At 38.1% G+C, this 15,412-nt stretch overlaps 1 protein-coding gene across 25 annotated transcripts in view; it reads left to right on the plus strand.

Annotated features, from left to right (window-relative positions):
• HUWE1 (HECT, UBA and WWE domain containing E3 ubiquitin protein ligase 1) overlaps positions 1-15,412 on the plus strand; it is a 157,410-nt gene that overhangs the window by 59,160 nt on the left and 82,838 nt on the right. For 23 of the 25 annotated variants that reach the window (XM_025276922.2, XM_025276919.2, XM_025276925.2 and 20 more), the window contains 10 exons: positions 7,436-7,498; positions 9,300-9,377; positions 10,639-10,686; positions 10,768-10,836; positions 11,276-11,375; positions 12,305-12,426; positions 12,603-12,753; positions 12,892-13,019; positions 13,579-13,719; positions 13,922-14,027. In XM_025276922.2, coding sequence (XP_025132707.1) covers positions 7,436-7,498; positions 9,300-9,377; positions 10,639-10,686; positions 10,768-10,836; positions 11,276-11,375; positions 12,305-12,426; positions 12,603-12,753; positions 12,892-13,019; positions 13,579-13,719; positions 13,922-14,027 — 1,006 coding nt within the window. The remainder of the gene's footprint in view (positions 1-7,435; positions 7,499-9,299; positions 9,378-10,638; positions 10,687-10,767; positions 10,837-11,275; positions 11,376-12,304; positions 12,427-12,602; positions 12,754-12,891; positions 13,020-13,578; positions 13,720-13,921; positions 14,028-15,412) is intronic. The other 2 variants (XM_044936859.1, XM_044936851.1) reach the window with 1 other exon arrangement.

The raw sequence follows: 15,412 nt of genomic DNA on the forward strand, positions 1-15,412 counted from the left end.
CCTGTATGTTAGTTTTTTTCCTGTATGTTAGTTTTCTCAGCACCATTTTTTGAAGAGACTGTACTTTCCCATTGATTATTGGCTCCCTTTGAAACATTATTTGACTGTGTATGTGAGGATTTATTTCTCTGTTCTTGATTATGTTCCATTGGGCTTTGTGTGTTTTTTAGGCTAATACCATACTGTTGATTACTATAGCTTTGTAATGGTATTTGAAATCAGGAAGTACAATATCTAGCTTTGTTCTGTCTCAGGATTGCTTTAGTTATTTGGGGTCTTCTGTGTTCCATATAAATTTGAGGATTGTTTTTCCTGTTTCTAGGGAAATTGTTATTGGAATTTTGAAAGTAATTAAAATTTATAGATTACTCTCAGTACTATGGACATTATGACAATACTGATTTTTCTAGTCCGTGAACATGGGATATTTGTCTCCTCTTTAATCCCTTTCATCGGTGTTTTGTAGTTTTCAGTGTACAGATTTTACCTCCTTCGTAAAATTTATTTCTAAGTATTTTACTTTTTTATGGTATTGTAAATGGGATTGTTCTATTTCTTTTTCAGATAGTGTATGGAAATATAACTGATTTCTATATGTTAATTTTGTATCCTGCAACTTTACTGAATTTATTAAGTTTTTGGGTGGCGCCTTGGGGATTTTCTGTATATCATTTGCAAGTGAAAACAGCTTTACTTCTTCCTTTTTGAATGGTATTCTTTTTTTTCTTGCTTAATTGCTCTGGCTAGAATTTACAATATTGTGCTGAATTTCCAGTACTGTGTTCCACTACTGTGAATGGTTAGAATGGACACCTTGTCTTGTTCCTGATCTTAGAAGGAAAAGTTTCAGCCCTTCATCATTGAGTATACTGTTAACTGTGGGCTTGTCATATGTGCCCTTTATCGTGTTTAGGTATGTTCTCACTATACCCCATTTTTGGGTTTTTATTATGAAAGAATATTGAACTTTTAATGTGCTGTTAAATTTGATTTCCTGGTAGTTTGTATCTGTGGTATCAGTTGTAATGTCTCTTCTTTTGTTTCTGATTTTATTTATTTGAGTCTTCAGCCTTTTTCTTCAGTCTAGCTAAAGTTTTGAAACTATTTTGTTGAGTAGTTTTTTAAAGTTCTTACTTTCATTAATCTTTTCTGTGGTTTTCCTAGTCTCTATTTCATTTATGTCTACTCTGATCTTTGTTCCTTTCTTCTACTAACTCTGGACTTAGTTCATTCTTCTTTTTCAAGTTGAGGTATAAAATTAGGTTGTTTGAGATATTTCTTATTTCTTAATGTAGGCATTTATTTCCTATAAACTTCCCTCTTGAAGTACTTTTGGTGCATCATATTCATTGTGATATTTTGTGTTTCTGTTTGTCTCAAGATATTTTTAATTTCCCTTTTGATTTCTTCCTTTGACCCTTTGGTTGTTCAGGAGTGTATTGTTTAATTTCCAGATTTTTGTGAATGTTTCCAGTTTTCTTTCTGTAACTGATTTCCAATTTCATACTGTTAGGGTCTAGAAAAATATTTGGTATGGTTTCAGTCTTAAATTTGCTAAGACTTGTTTTGTGACCTATCATATAACCTCTCTAGGAGAATGTTCCATGTGGGTTTGAGAAGAGTGTATTCTGCTGTTGAATAAAATGTTATACATATGCCTACAAGGTCCATTGGTCTAAGTAAGTAAGTGAAGTCATTCATTCATGTCTGACTTTTTGCGACCCCATGGACTGTAGCCCACCAGGCTCCTCCATCCATGGAACTTCTTCTCCAGGGGATCTTCCTGACCAGGGATCAAACCCAGGTCTTCTGCATTGCAGGCAGATGCTTTACCATCTGAGCCACCAGGGAATCCCAGCTTATTTTTAAAGGAGTTAAGTATAGTTCAAATCCAATGTTTCCTTCTTGATTTTTCTCTCAATACAGTCTATCTGTTGTTGAAAGTGAGATGCTGACATCTCCTGCTATTATTGTATTGTTCTCTCTTTCTCCCTTCATTTGTTGTTCAGTCACTAAGTCATGTCTGACTCTTTGCAACCCCATGGGCTACAGCATGCCAGGCTACCCTGTCCTTCACTATCTCCTGGAGTTTGCTCAGTTTCATGTACATTGAATCAGTGATGCCATCTAACCATCTCATATCTCCCTTCATATCTATTGTATGTGTGCTCAGTCACTTTAGTCATGCCCAACTCTTTGTGACCCTGTGGACTGTAGCCTGCCAGTCTCCTCTGCCTGTGGGATTTTACAAGAATACTGGAGTGGGTTCTAACTGATACAGGGGATCTTCCCAACCCAAGGATCAAACCTGCATCTCCTGCATAGCAGGTGGATTCTTTACCCACTGAGCCACCTGGGAAGCCCTCTTACCTGTTAGCATTTACTTATACATTTAATTTGTTCCAATGTTGTGTCCGTATAATTTACAGTTGTTATATCTTCTTTGAATTGACCCCTTTATCATTTTGTAGTGACCTTAATTGTTTCCCATTACAGGTTTTGAGTCAAAGCCTATTTTGTAGGATATGGGTAGCTATCCCTGCTCTTTTGGTTTCCACTTATGTAAAATAACTTTCTTTTCCTGCACTTTGAGCCTATGTGTGTCTTTAAAGCTGAAGTGAGTTTCTTGTAGGTAGCATGTAGTTGGGTCTTGGTTTTTTTTTTTCCCACCCAACTACTTTATGCCTTTTGATCGGAAAAATGAATTCATCTACATTTGGAGTAATTATTATTAATAATAGGTAGGGACTTAGTTATGCCATCTTATAAGTTCTTTTTTGATTGTTTTGTGTTTCCCTTGCTCCTTTCTTTTGCTGTCTTTGTCAATAATGGTTTTTCATATTCTTCAGTTCCCTTCTATTCCTGTTTTGTTTATCTAAGTTTTGCTTTGTGGTTACCATGAATCTTACATAAAACATAGATATAATAGCAACTTAACTTTGATTGCATATGAAAAACTTAACACTTTTACTCCCCTTTGATTTTATGATTTTGATGTCACAGTTTACCTCTTTTTATATTGTGTATTCATTAACAAATTATTTTAGAATTAAAAATTTTTTTTAATTATGTTTTTTAAAAAACTCTTGTCCTTTAACTTTTATCATTCATGGGTGATTGTTTAAGATAGTGTTTTCCTGGAGCTCTCAAACACCTGCTGAGAGTGGCTGCAACCGATTCACAGACCACTGCAGGGTCCACAGCTTGGGTCCTGTTATCCAACAAACTGCCGGGTGAGACTTCTCCCAGGTCCCTTTGCATGTGGGGTTGGATTCCACAGCTCCCATAAAGGTACTTTTCTCTATGAATGGGTGCCAAGTTATTGCGGGGGTGAGGGATGGAGCACAGTGAGAGACATCTTATTGCGCTACCTTGCTGAGGCCACTCCTTATGTTGCTACAGTGGACATTTTGAATATTATAACATAGCAACTCTGGAAATCAGACTCTCACCCTTCCCCTTCCCCGGGGTTTGTTGTTAAGATTTGTTGTTTTTTATTTAGACTTTTCTGAACTGGTTTCTGAATTTTGTTTTATGTGGTCATTGAAGTCTCTGTTACCTTAGTGGTCAGCTAGTGATTTGCTTTATTCCTGGAACTGAATTATCTCTGTCTTTGCTGGTGAGTTCTGTGTACATATTGGTATCTTCTATGTCAATGCTCACTATCTTCAATACTTACCCAGAAAGTTAAGAATCCCTTAGAAGAAATGGAGTAGCCCTCATAGTCAACAAAAGAGTATGAAATGCAGCACTTGGATGCAGTCTCAAAAATGACAGAATGATCTCTGGTCGTTTCCAAGGCAGACCATTCAATACCACAGTAATCCAAGTTTATACCCCAAACAGTAATGCTGAAGAAGCTGCAGTTGAACAGTTCTATGAAGACCTACAAGACCTTCTAGAACTAACACCCCAAAAAGATGTCATTTTCATTATAGGGGACTGGAATGCAAAAGTAGGAAGTCAAGAGATCCCTAGAGTAACAAGCAAATTTGGTCTTAGAGTACAAAGTGAAGCAGGGCAGAGACTAACAGTTTTGCCAAGAGAACACACTGGTCATAGCAAACACCCTCTTCCAACAGCATAAGAGAAGACTCTACACATGGATATCACCAGATGATCAATACTGAAATCAGATTGATTATATTCTTTGCAGCCAAAGATGGAGAAGCTCTATACAGTCAGCGAAAACAAGACCCAGAGCTGACTGTGGGTCAGATCATGAACTCCTTATTGCCAAATTCAGACTTAAATTGAAGAAAATAGGGAAAACCTCTACACCATTCAGGTATGAGCTAAATCAAATCCCTGATGATTATACAGTGTAAGTGACAAATAGATTCAAGGGATTAGATCTGATAGAGTGCCTGAAGAACTATGAATGGAGTTTTGTGATATTGTACAGGAGGCAGTGATCAAGACCATCCCCAAGAAAAAGAAATGCAGAAAGGCAAAATCGTTATCTGAGGAGGCCTTACAAATAGCTGAAAAGAGAAGCTAAAGGCAAAGGAGAAAACCATTTGAATGCAGAGTTCCAAAGAATAGCAAGGAGAGATAAGAAAGCCTCCCTCAGTGATCAGTGCATGGAAGTAGAGGAAAACAATAGAATGGGAAAGACTAGAGATCTCTTCAAGAAAATTAGAGATACCGAGGGAACATTTCATGCAAAGATGGGCACAATAAAGGACAGAAATGGTATGGACCTAACTGAAGCAGAAAATGTTAAGAAGAGGTGGCCAGAATACACAGAAGAATTATATAAAAAGATCTTAATCACACAGGTAACCACGATGGTGTGATCACTCACCTAGAGCCAGACATCCTGGAAGGCAAAGTCAAGTGGGCTTAGGAAGCATCATTATGAACAAAGCTAGTGGAGGTGATGGAATTCCAGTTGAGCTCTTTCAAATCCTAAAAAGAGATGCTGTTTTAAAGTGCTACACTCAATATGCCAGCAAATTTGGAAAACTCAGCAGTGGCCACAAGACTGGAAAAGGGCAGTTTTCATTCCAATCCCAAAGAAAGGCAATGCCAAAGAATGCTCAAACTACTACACAATTGCACTCACCTCACACGCTAGTAAAGTAATGCTCAAAATTCTCCAAGCCAGGCTTCACCAGTACGTGAACCGTGAACTTCCAGATGTTCAAGCTAGATTTAGAAAAGGCAGAGGAACCAGAGATCAAATTTGCCAACATGCATTGGATCATTGAAAAAGCAAGAGAGTTCCAAGAAAACATCTATTTCTGCTTTATTGACTATGCCAAAGCCTTTGACTGTGTGGACCAAAACAAACTGTGGAAAATTCTGAAAGAGATGGGAATACCAGACCACCTGACCTGCCTCTTGAGAAATCTGTATGCAGGTCAGGAAGCAACACTTAGAACTGGACATGGAACAACAAACTGGTTCCAAATTGGGAAGGAGTATATCAAGGCTGTATATTGTCACCCGGCTTATTTAACTTATATGCCAAGTACATAATGAGAAATGCTGGGCTGGATGAAGCATAAGCTGGAATCAAGATTGCCAGGAGAAATATCAATAACCTCAGATATGCAGATGACACCACCCTTATGGCAGAAAGTGAAGAAGAACTAAAGAGCCTCTTGATGAGAGTGAAAAATTTGGCTTAAAGCTCAACATTCAGAAAACGAAGGTCATGGCATGCGGTCCCATCACTTCATGGCAAATAGATGGGGAAACAGTGGAAACAGTGTCAGACTTCATTTTTCTGGGCTCCAAAGTCACTGCAGATGGTGAGTGCAGCCTTGAAATTAAAAGAAGGAAAGTTACGCCCAACCTAGACAGCATATTAAAAAGCAGAGACATTACTTTGTCAACAAAGATCCATCTAGTCAAGGCTATGGTTTTTTCAGTGGTCATGTATGGATGTGAGAATTTGACTAAAGAAAGCTGAACACTGAAGAATTGATGCTTTTGAACTGTGGTGTTGGAGAAGACTCTTGAGAGTCCCTTGGACTGCAAGGAGGTCCAACCAGTCCGTACTAAAGGAGATCAGTCCTGGGTGTTCATTGGAAGGACTGATCTTGAAGCTGAAGCTCCAATATGATGCAAAGAACTGCCTCATTGGAAAAGACCCCGATGCTGGGAAAGATTGAAGGTGGGAGGAGAAGGGGACGACAGAGGACGAGATGGTTGGATGGCATCACTGACTCAATGGACATGAGTTTGAGTGAACTCCGGGAGTTGGTGATGGACAGGGAGGCCTGGCGTGCTGCAGTCCGTCGGGTCACAGAGTCAGACACGACTGAGCAACTGAAATGAACTGAACCAGAAAGTTTACAACTCTGGCTTAGCCTTCCCTTGCATAGAGCCTCATGTCAGCTAGAGATATGGGAACTTAGTGCTTTTTCAGTTCTTTTCCAAGAATGTGCCCAACCTTGGGCACACATGTGGCCTTCTAGATTTTCAGGAGTGTGTGGGAGTTTTCAAAGCCCATATTCCCCAAAACATTACACTCCTCAGCCTTTCTTTCCAAGCTTTTCCATTTGTCTATTAATTACCCCAACTGTATCTACTTAGTCTTCAATGTTTTCAACAAATGCCCACCTGCACCCCTGGGAGAATTTCGAATTAGGCAAAAATGATAGATATCTCAAATGCTGTTGAAAAATGTAGGCTAATTTTTACGCAAAATTTTATGGCTGGGCTTTTTTTTTCTGTTTGGTACTCAATAATATTGTACAGTTGAGCCATTCTCCCGCATTACTTAGGGGCTAGTACTTGTTGATTAATTTTTTAGACATAATGGCAGAGTACAATAATATTAAGAATGGAGGATCTTCTACTTTGCACTTTGGCTCATGTCAAAAAGTCAGGAACTGAAGAGCATGTGGTTTCACCCTATGAGAGAGGTGATCAGGCTGAGCATGGAAAAGATGGTATAGTACTTAAGATCCAATGGGTCAAGACTGACCTTTCAGCAAGCATGACTGCAGGCATATCAAATGCATTTACTTGCAAGAGCTTCTTATATTCTTCCCAGTTGCATCCTCAAAGAACAATGAAATTGATCTCTTTGGAGAAATCACCTTTAGGCAGACCATCTTACCTTGAGTCTTAAGTTCTTGCTTCTATTTGCTCCCTCTTTTTGTTTGATTATAACGTTGGATGTCTTTTCAATGCTGTGTTCCAAGCAGCCACATACTCTTTAAATACTTTATACACAAAGCTACCTTAAGTGAAAGTGAAGTCACTCAGTCATGTCCGACTCTTTGCGACCCCGTGGACTGTAGCCCACCAGGCTCCTCTGTCCATGGGATTCTCCAGGCAAGAATACTGGAGTGGGTTGCCATTTCCTTCTCCAGGGGATCTTCCCAACCCAGGGATCGAACCCGGGTCTCCTGCATTGCAAGCAGATGCTTTATCCTCTGAGCCACTGTTTTAATACTGTCTTTTTTCCTTTTCCAAGAGCTGGGGTGGTAAGGAGAATGGCTTTGGACTAGCAGAATGTTGCAGAGACTTGCATATGATGGTAAGTAACTGACATTTGAGTATCTTTTGACAACTTGTGTGATCTCTTTTTGAGCCTTACTTTACAGTTAATATATGGCATTTAAAGTTGTTACTTCACATCAGGATTTTGAGGAAGCTGAGATCAGTTGAGACATAGCTACCTTTTCTAGAAGTGCTTGGGTCCTTATTGTGCTGGTGGTTGCTGAAAATCTCAGAAACACAGTATATGATCCTACGATCTCTTGAATAAGAAACTGCTTTTGTTGAGTCATCTTGAAAGTGGTGAAAAATCCCAGAAATTACACTTCCTTTCATTCTCTCACTGGAACTGTCAGAACTCTGGGTAGTCTGGCATGACTGTAAGAATAACTGCTTGGAGAACAGGTCTGCCATTTTGGTTATTGAGAACTTGGAATGTTTTGTGTACTTTCCGTGTTTCCCCCTCATGCCTGTCCTGCTCATACTTTAAGCTATGTTTAAATTATGAACTCAAGCATCCTCCCCTGCTCTGATACGTTGCTATAGAACCACAAAGCACAATTGAATTATTATAACACAAATCCATGTCAAGAAGCAGCTATATTTTCCAACACATATACTGCTTCTTTTATTAGTCTGTTATGTATAGGACAAATGGATGCAATGAAATTTAGTGTAATTATCTTAGCAAGCCTTCCCCCCCCCCCCAGGAGAATGGTTCTTTTTCTGGTCACAGAAAACTATAAATAGAACAAATAACTTTTCCACCTTATATGGTATGCTTTATTTATATTAGTGAATATTAGGTAATATGGGAGATGAGTGTTATCTGTTTTAATAATTAAAGCTGTGTAAATCTTAAAGGGTATTCAGTTTGGAATTCTAAGAAAATTATTTTTCATCTTAAAGTTTAGGTGATTAATTCTGAGGCTCCTTATGTATATCAAGCTTGTTCTTGGCCACTTGAGCAAAACAGTATGATACACTCTACTAGGTTTGTATGGTGTCTGTTAACAATGTTGGTCTTGACTTATATTAAGAAATCATCCACCCTTTTATTTATTGATATTTGGCATATCATGTGACTTTGAAAATTTTGTGTACTTTAAAAGAAAGTAGTACATGTTTTAAAAATTCTAAGAATACAAAGGTGTATATAATAATTCTCTACCCCCAGAGGCAACCACTGCTACTGGTTTCTTTCAGAGACACACTTTAATGGGCATGCTGTTGCAGTCTTATTTGTCATGTTGCTTTTCTAGAGTTAAGGAGCATTTGTTGTCAGGGTCTGGTTTATATTGACTTGGTATCTGCCTGTGCAGAAAAGCAATTTGATATCATGAGAAATGATATAGGATGTTACGGGAAAATGCATTTAAAGAATTACAAAGGTATGCCCATGAGGCATAGTTTGAATAAAATATTTCAAAAGGTGATGATATTAACTAAGATTGCCATAAGGTGTTCTTTTCTATTCTCGAACTAGTACCTAGACCCTTGTATTTGTCCTTCACCCTTGAATTTTTATTCATTATTGGGACAGGCTTGCCTCTCTCTTCCCTCTTGAGAATAGCTGCAGTCAAAATTGATCTCTTGAAGGAAAGAACAACTGATAACTTGAGCTATCAGTAAGGAATATGAAAGCTTTTGGAGCTGTGGGCTCCACTGTCCTGATTTTGTGTTATAAGACATCTGAGCTTTGCTAAAACAAGGAATGAAGGCACTGTAGCTGCTGATGACACTCCTGATTCTGCTGTCACAGTGAGTTGGACAAGTAGCTAAGACTGAGGGAAGATTTAGGAGAAGATAGTATCTGATTCTTTCATGTGCTTTTTACACAGAAATACCCACCCAGTGCCACTACACTACACTTTGAATTCTATGCAGACCCTGGGGCTGAGGTCAAAATCGAGAAAAGGGTGAGTCTCATTCACATTTGTTCTAATAGAGTCAATGATCTGTACCTGGGGTTGACTTTCTAGGACTTCTCAGTAAAATTAGAGAATGATGTTGAGATACATTGCTGCCCTCCCAAGATAAATATATCCAGCAGCTTCTCAGGAATAAGTGTTCATTGTTTGCCCAGCAGATAGGTTTGAATCTTACTTACGTTCGAACTGTCAAAAGACAGGACTCTGTTTATAAGGCAATGTTAGGACTGGTATATTTTTCTCAGTCTCAGTTGAGAATTCCACCATTTAGTATTGGGTTGGCCAAAAAGTTCATCGGGTTTTCGGAAAAACCCAGACAAACTTTTTGGCCAACCCAATATAATAGTCTAGATAGTGATTGGTTCAACTTTCTCTGCTCAAGCCAGCCTGCATGAAGTCTGTGTATTGCTTACAGGGCCCTGCTTCAATTATCTGGTCATTTCATATATTATTTTGCTGTTGCTACTGCTGCTAAGTCGCTTCAGTCGTGTCCGACTCTGTGCGACCCCATAGACGGCAGCCCATCAGGTTCCCCTTTCCTTGGGATTCTCCAGGCAAGAACACTGGAGTGGGTTGCCATTTCCTTCTCCAATGTGTGAGAGTGAAGTCGCTCAGTCGTGTCCGACTCCTAGCGACCCCATGGACTGCAGCCTACTAGGCTCCTCCATCCATGGGATTTTCCAGGCAAGAATACTGGAGTGGGGATATTCTTTTGAGGAGATAGCAAAATTCACTTTGGTTTAGAAGTGGTCTAATAAATAAGATCTTTTTTTCCTTCTACTTAAAATATATGCTCAGTCGCTCAGTTGTGTCCGACTCTTAGTGACCCCATGGACTGCAGCCTACCAGACTTCTCTGTCCATGGGATTTTCCAGGCAAGAGTACTGGAGTGGGTTGCCATTGCCTTCTCCATGCATATTTAGAGAGAACCCATTTTCATGGATTCAGTCTTTGCTGTGAATAAGAAGGCTGTGTGTATTAAATAAAGTTTAAAAGGGATAAGGAAGAATATGAAATGTATCTGGCTATGTACATTATTTTTAATCTGGTTTCAAAGACGCTTTGCTGAGAATGTATAACATGAGCATTTAGGGTGCTCTAAAGAACACTTTGATTTTTGAGAGCATGCAGTTGAGTCTTCTATGTAGGGTAACATCTTGTTTTTCAGATAGCTCTTGGCAGTCCTATGGCATGGGGAAGCTAATGTATACAGTGACTCCTAACAACTCTCTTATCTTTCTAATTTCAGACATCTAGTAACACACTACATTATATTCACATAGAGCAACTTGACAAGGTAAGAGGAATATTTGACTGTTGGTTAGTTCTAACATTTAGTTCACTTTTTTGTTCCTAACTATCTTTTTTCCTAATGTAGATTTCAGAAAGCCCTTCTGAAATCATGGAGTCTCTTACCAAAATGTACAGCATTCCTAAGGATAAGCAGGTATGATATGTCTTATAAATATCTAAATAATATCCATATAAATCAGACTATTGTGCTGGAGTGGAGAGATAGCATAGCAGAAAGAATGGAGTCACACCATGTTCAAATTAGCTTCTGTGGGCCTTAGTTTCCTCATGTTTTATGAGGGCAACACTTACTGGCTTCCTAGGTCCTGATACAGTTTGAGGAAAACAGAAGCAGCTTTATTCACCATGAATATCTAAGAGGTGGTAGCTTAACACTTGGATACCAAAGGAGAAAACATTTCATTGTGTTATATTTTTTCTGCTCATTGTAATGGTGATCAGATATTTAATTTGATTAATAATCAGAACTCTTGCCAAATGTCAAGAGCCAAATGAGTAAGACTTAGCCCTCCCTCAGAAAGTATAGTCATCTTTTCCATTGGTTTCCTAATTTAGGTCTTATGTCTCTACAGATGCTGTTATTTACACACATACGGCTGGCCCATGGCTTTTCTAATCACAGGAAGCGATTGCAAGCTGTTCAGGCCAGGCTACATGCAATATCTATATTAGGTAAGAAAATAACATGTAACAGGTCCTGGTTAGGCAGTTTAGACTTGATTTCCTTTGAACTTCATCTGTCTTTGTTGCTATGGGCTCATTGTAGTTACCTAGCTGGCAAGTTAAATTGTAGTCAAATTGCCAGCATTTCTAGTGTTCACTGTATTCATCATTCTTGAGCTCCTTAATGTTGGATCAGAAAGAGGATATGTATGATTCACACATCACATAGGTTTAGTGGGTGTTTTTTGTTTTGTTTTTTTATGAGTGTTCAGATAATCATCTTCCCTTAGACCCTATTTTTCCTCTTGCCAGTTCATCTTCCTCTCTTTGAGAGTGTAATTTTGAAATTCATTAAATAATACTGTGCATTTTACTTTTTCTTGTAAAGTGGTATAGTGGAAATCACACTGGTTTCGGAGTCAGTCCTGGGCTTTCACCCTGACTTTGTAGATTATTAGGCACCTGTTTATCCTTTCGGCCTCATTTTCCTGATTTTATGTTGGAACAATATGTATTTTATAAGCTGATCTGAGGGTTAAATGAAAAAACTGATAAAGTACTCTCAAGTTTTACTACAGTGTCATACAAGTTTCTGATTTCATCTGCAGTAGTCCATCAATTCTGTTCTTTATAGCTTGTGTAAGTTTCCAGTGTAAAACAGAAACATATGAGTTATCAAGTAGTGATGTTATAAAGAATTAATTCTTCTATTTTTATACTTAAATTTCTGAAAATCCTTGCTCAAGACAATTGATACCATTAATAGGAGAATCGGTTTGGTGGGTGTTTGGGGCTTATAACTATATTTGATCCAATCTTCTGAAACTCAATGATTTTGTCCTCCAATGCTGGTGGGAAGGGAGTCCTTCCCCAGAACCAGTAGATGCCGAAAGGTCTGTCATTGGGCAGTGGCTTGACCACTGCCTTCTTGCCTAAAGTGTTTATTTCTCCTTTTGCAGTGTATTCCAATGCCTTGCAGGAGTCAGCAAACAGTATCTTGTATAATGGGTTGATAGAAGAGTTGGTAGATGTCCTTCAGATAACAGATAAGCAGCTTATGGTAAGTATTTATTAGATTCTTTACCAGCTGAGCCACCAGGGAAATCCCAAGAATACTGGAGTGGGTAGCCTATCCCTTCTCCAGTGGATCTTCCTGACCCAGGAATCGAACCAAGGTCTCCTGCATTGCAGGCGGATTCTTTACCAGCTGAGCTACTTTACTTTCTGTTTTCATAGGAGATTAAAGCTGCTTCTTTACGAACGTTAACATCAATTGTCCACTTAGAGAGAACTCCCAAACTCAGCAGTATTATTGATTGTACTGGAACTGCCTCCTACCATGGATTTTTGCCTGTACTTGTGCGAAACTGTATCCAGGCCATGATTGGTAAGTTTTTGTGCTTATTATCCTGGGCACCTAAAGGAACCCTACCCTTTGCTTTGTCTGCCTTTGTTTAACATCCTGCCAACTTAACACCAAATTCTGAACTTGCTCTTTCTCTTCCTCTCTCAACTTCCCTTGTAGACCCTTCCATGGATCCATACCCTCACCAGTTTGCCACTGCTCTCTTCTCTTTTTTATACCATCTGGCCAGCTACGATGCTGGTGGCGAAGCCTTGGTCTCCTGTGGAATGATGGAAGCCTTATTGAAGGTGCTCTACTTACTTTTTTAAAATAAGTACATTTGGAGGGGAAATCAACTAAAAGAAGGTACAGAGTTATAAGTTTGAAGTGGTTCAAAGTGAGGATAGTTAGCATAAGAAAGCTTACCCAGAAAATGTTATACTTGATTTCTCAAGTTTGGCCTTCTGGTTAGCTCATTAACAACTTTTAAGATCAGCTATTTCCATTATTAAGAATTGATCATAGTCCACCATGGTATAATAGGAGGCCCTGGGTACTAATTAAGATATTGCCACATCTCCTCATGACCTTAAGCATGATAGGCTTTGCCATGTGCTAGGCCCCAGGTACCAGCTCTTTTCTCCCTGAATATTTTATTTAATCCTGAAAGGTAATTTATGTCCCTATTACTTCGGGCAGTTGCATCTCGGAAGTCATAGAGCTGTCATTTGGCAAGCACCAAAAATCAAACATATTTTTTCCTGCTGTACCATGGTGCCTCCCTGAGACTCTAGACTGCATGTTTCCAAAAGAATACATTATTACAGCTTTCATTTGATTGGTTTTACTTTTTTCTTTCCTTAATAGGTCATAAAGTTTCTTGGCGATGAACAGGACCAGATAACATTTGTCACCAGAGCTGTCAGAGTGGTTGACCTTATTACCAACCTGGACATGGCAGCTTTTCAATCCCATAGTGGACTTTCTATCTTCATTTATAGACTTGAGGTATATGAGGAGTACTTTGCATATACTTAGATATAGTGATTGCTATGCCCAGAAACTAATGTAATAACCATAAAGAGCCATGTTATCCCTTTTTTGTTTTTAGAAATCATTTCTGTAATCTGCCTGTGACACTCTTTTGTTATAATTTTTTAATCTCTTTTATATATATAGGATTATCTTACTGTTTCCCCTTTGATTATAGCATGAAGTTGATTTGTGCCGAAAAGAATGCCCTTTTGTGATCAAGCCAAAGATCCAGAGACCCAGTACTGCACAAGAAGGAGAAGAAATGGAAACTGATATGGATGGTAATTAATAATTACTATTAGTATTGGTTCATTACTGATTCATTATCTTCTTATTGCCACTAAAGTGTAAGCTCCATGAGATCACGATACTGTTTTGTTCACTGGTATAATCTTCAGTAGTGCCTGATACGTATATCACAGGTGTTTAAATATATATTACAGAAAGATAAGGAGACTATAGACACTAAAATGGGACCCTGTGAAATTATCTGGCTGTTTTGAGGAGGGGGAGGTAGAAAAGTTGTTGGGTAGGGAACAACTTTTAAATCATAAAATCTGAAAGAAGCCCAAGTGTTCTTAATCTTGGGGTAAATCAGATTATGTCCTTTTTAAAAACTTCCCCCAGTGAATAGCTCTAATAATAGTACCCAAAATAAAAAATTGTTTCACAGCTATCCTAGCAGCTTTCTTAGTATTTAATCTTGTCTTCATGACCCAGGATGTCTTTACATATATCTATAACCATGCTAATAATAATGATATTAAATTTTTTATAATGGTTTTCATTCTTGACACTAAATATCCATAAGTTTTCATTCCTTTTTTTCCCCCCCAAACACAGTTAACTATGTGCATTGCTGTCCCTAGAGGGCCCTTTACCCAATTTCTATCTCTAGTCTGCAATGGGCAACTTGGCATTTGAGGTAATGGGTATGGTCATGTGGTCCCAGGTGTTGATTAAAATGTGACATCTCCAAAATGGTGTGGTATAGAAGATGATTTAAAGACTCTGTTCACAATAAATCAGTGGTTGTCAAACTTAAGAAACCATAAGAATAAGAAAAAATTAAAGTTCTTGCTAAAGATTTAGTGTAATGCTTAATTTAGTAAGTTCATAAGTAAAGACTAGGAAATCTACATTTTTAACAACTAATTCTGGTGTTATGATGTACCTATAGAGAAAATTGTATATTCACTGAAAATCGGTTAGAGAACCATGAGTTTATGTCCTGTATGTCTGTATATGTATTTAAAAGATTGGAATAAAATATTTCAAAATGTAAGTAGTGGTTTATCACTAATGGAGCTTTTTATTGTATTTTATATGCTGTAAGAAGTAATTGTGTATCTTGTACTTGATTGATTAAAATTATTCAAATATATAACGTAGAAATGATAACTCACTTCCCAGCCACCATAGTTATTTTAGTGTAGTTCTTTTCAGTCTTTTATGCATATTCAAATGTATGTTGACACAAGTATATAGTTTTATAAAACAAGAAGATGAGAATTAACATACTGTTCACCTTAGCAGTGTTCATTCAGTGTATCATAGTCATCCTTCCATATCAGTCTTTATGCTTCTTATATTTAAGTCACCCTCCAAAAAAGCTCTACCTACTACCCACCAGTAGTACAGAAATTACATATTTTACTTACCACCT

Source organism: Bubalus bubalis, chromosome X (assembly GCF_019923935.1).
Source record: "Bubalus bubalis isolate 160015118507 breed Murrah chromosome X, NDDB_SH_1, whole genome shotgun sequence".
NCBI classification, from domain to species: Eukaryota; Metazoa; Chordata; class Mammalia; order Artiodactyla; family Bovidae; genus Bubalus; species Bubalus bubalis.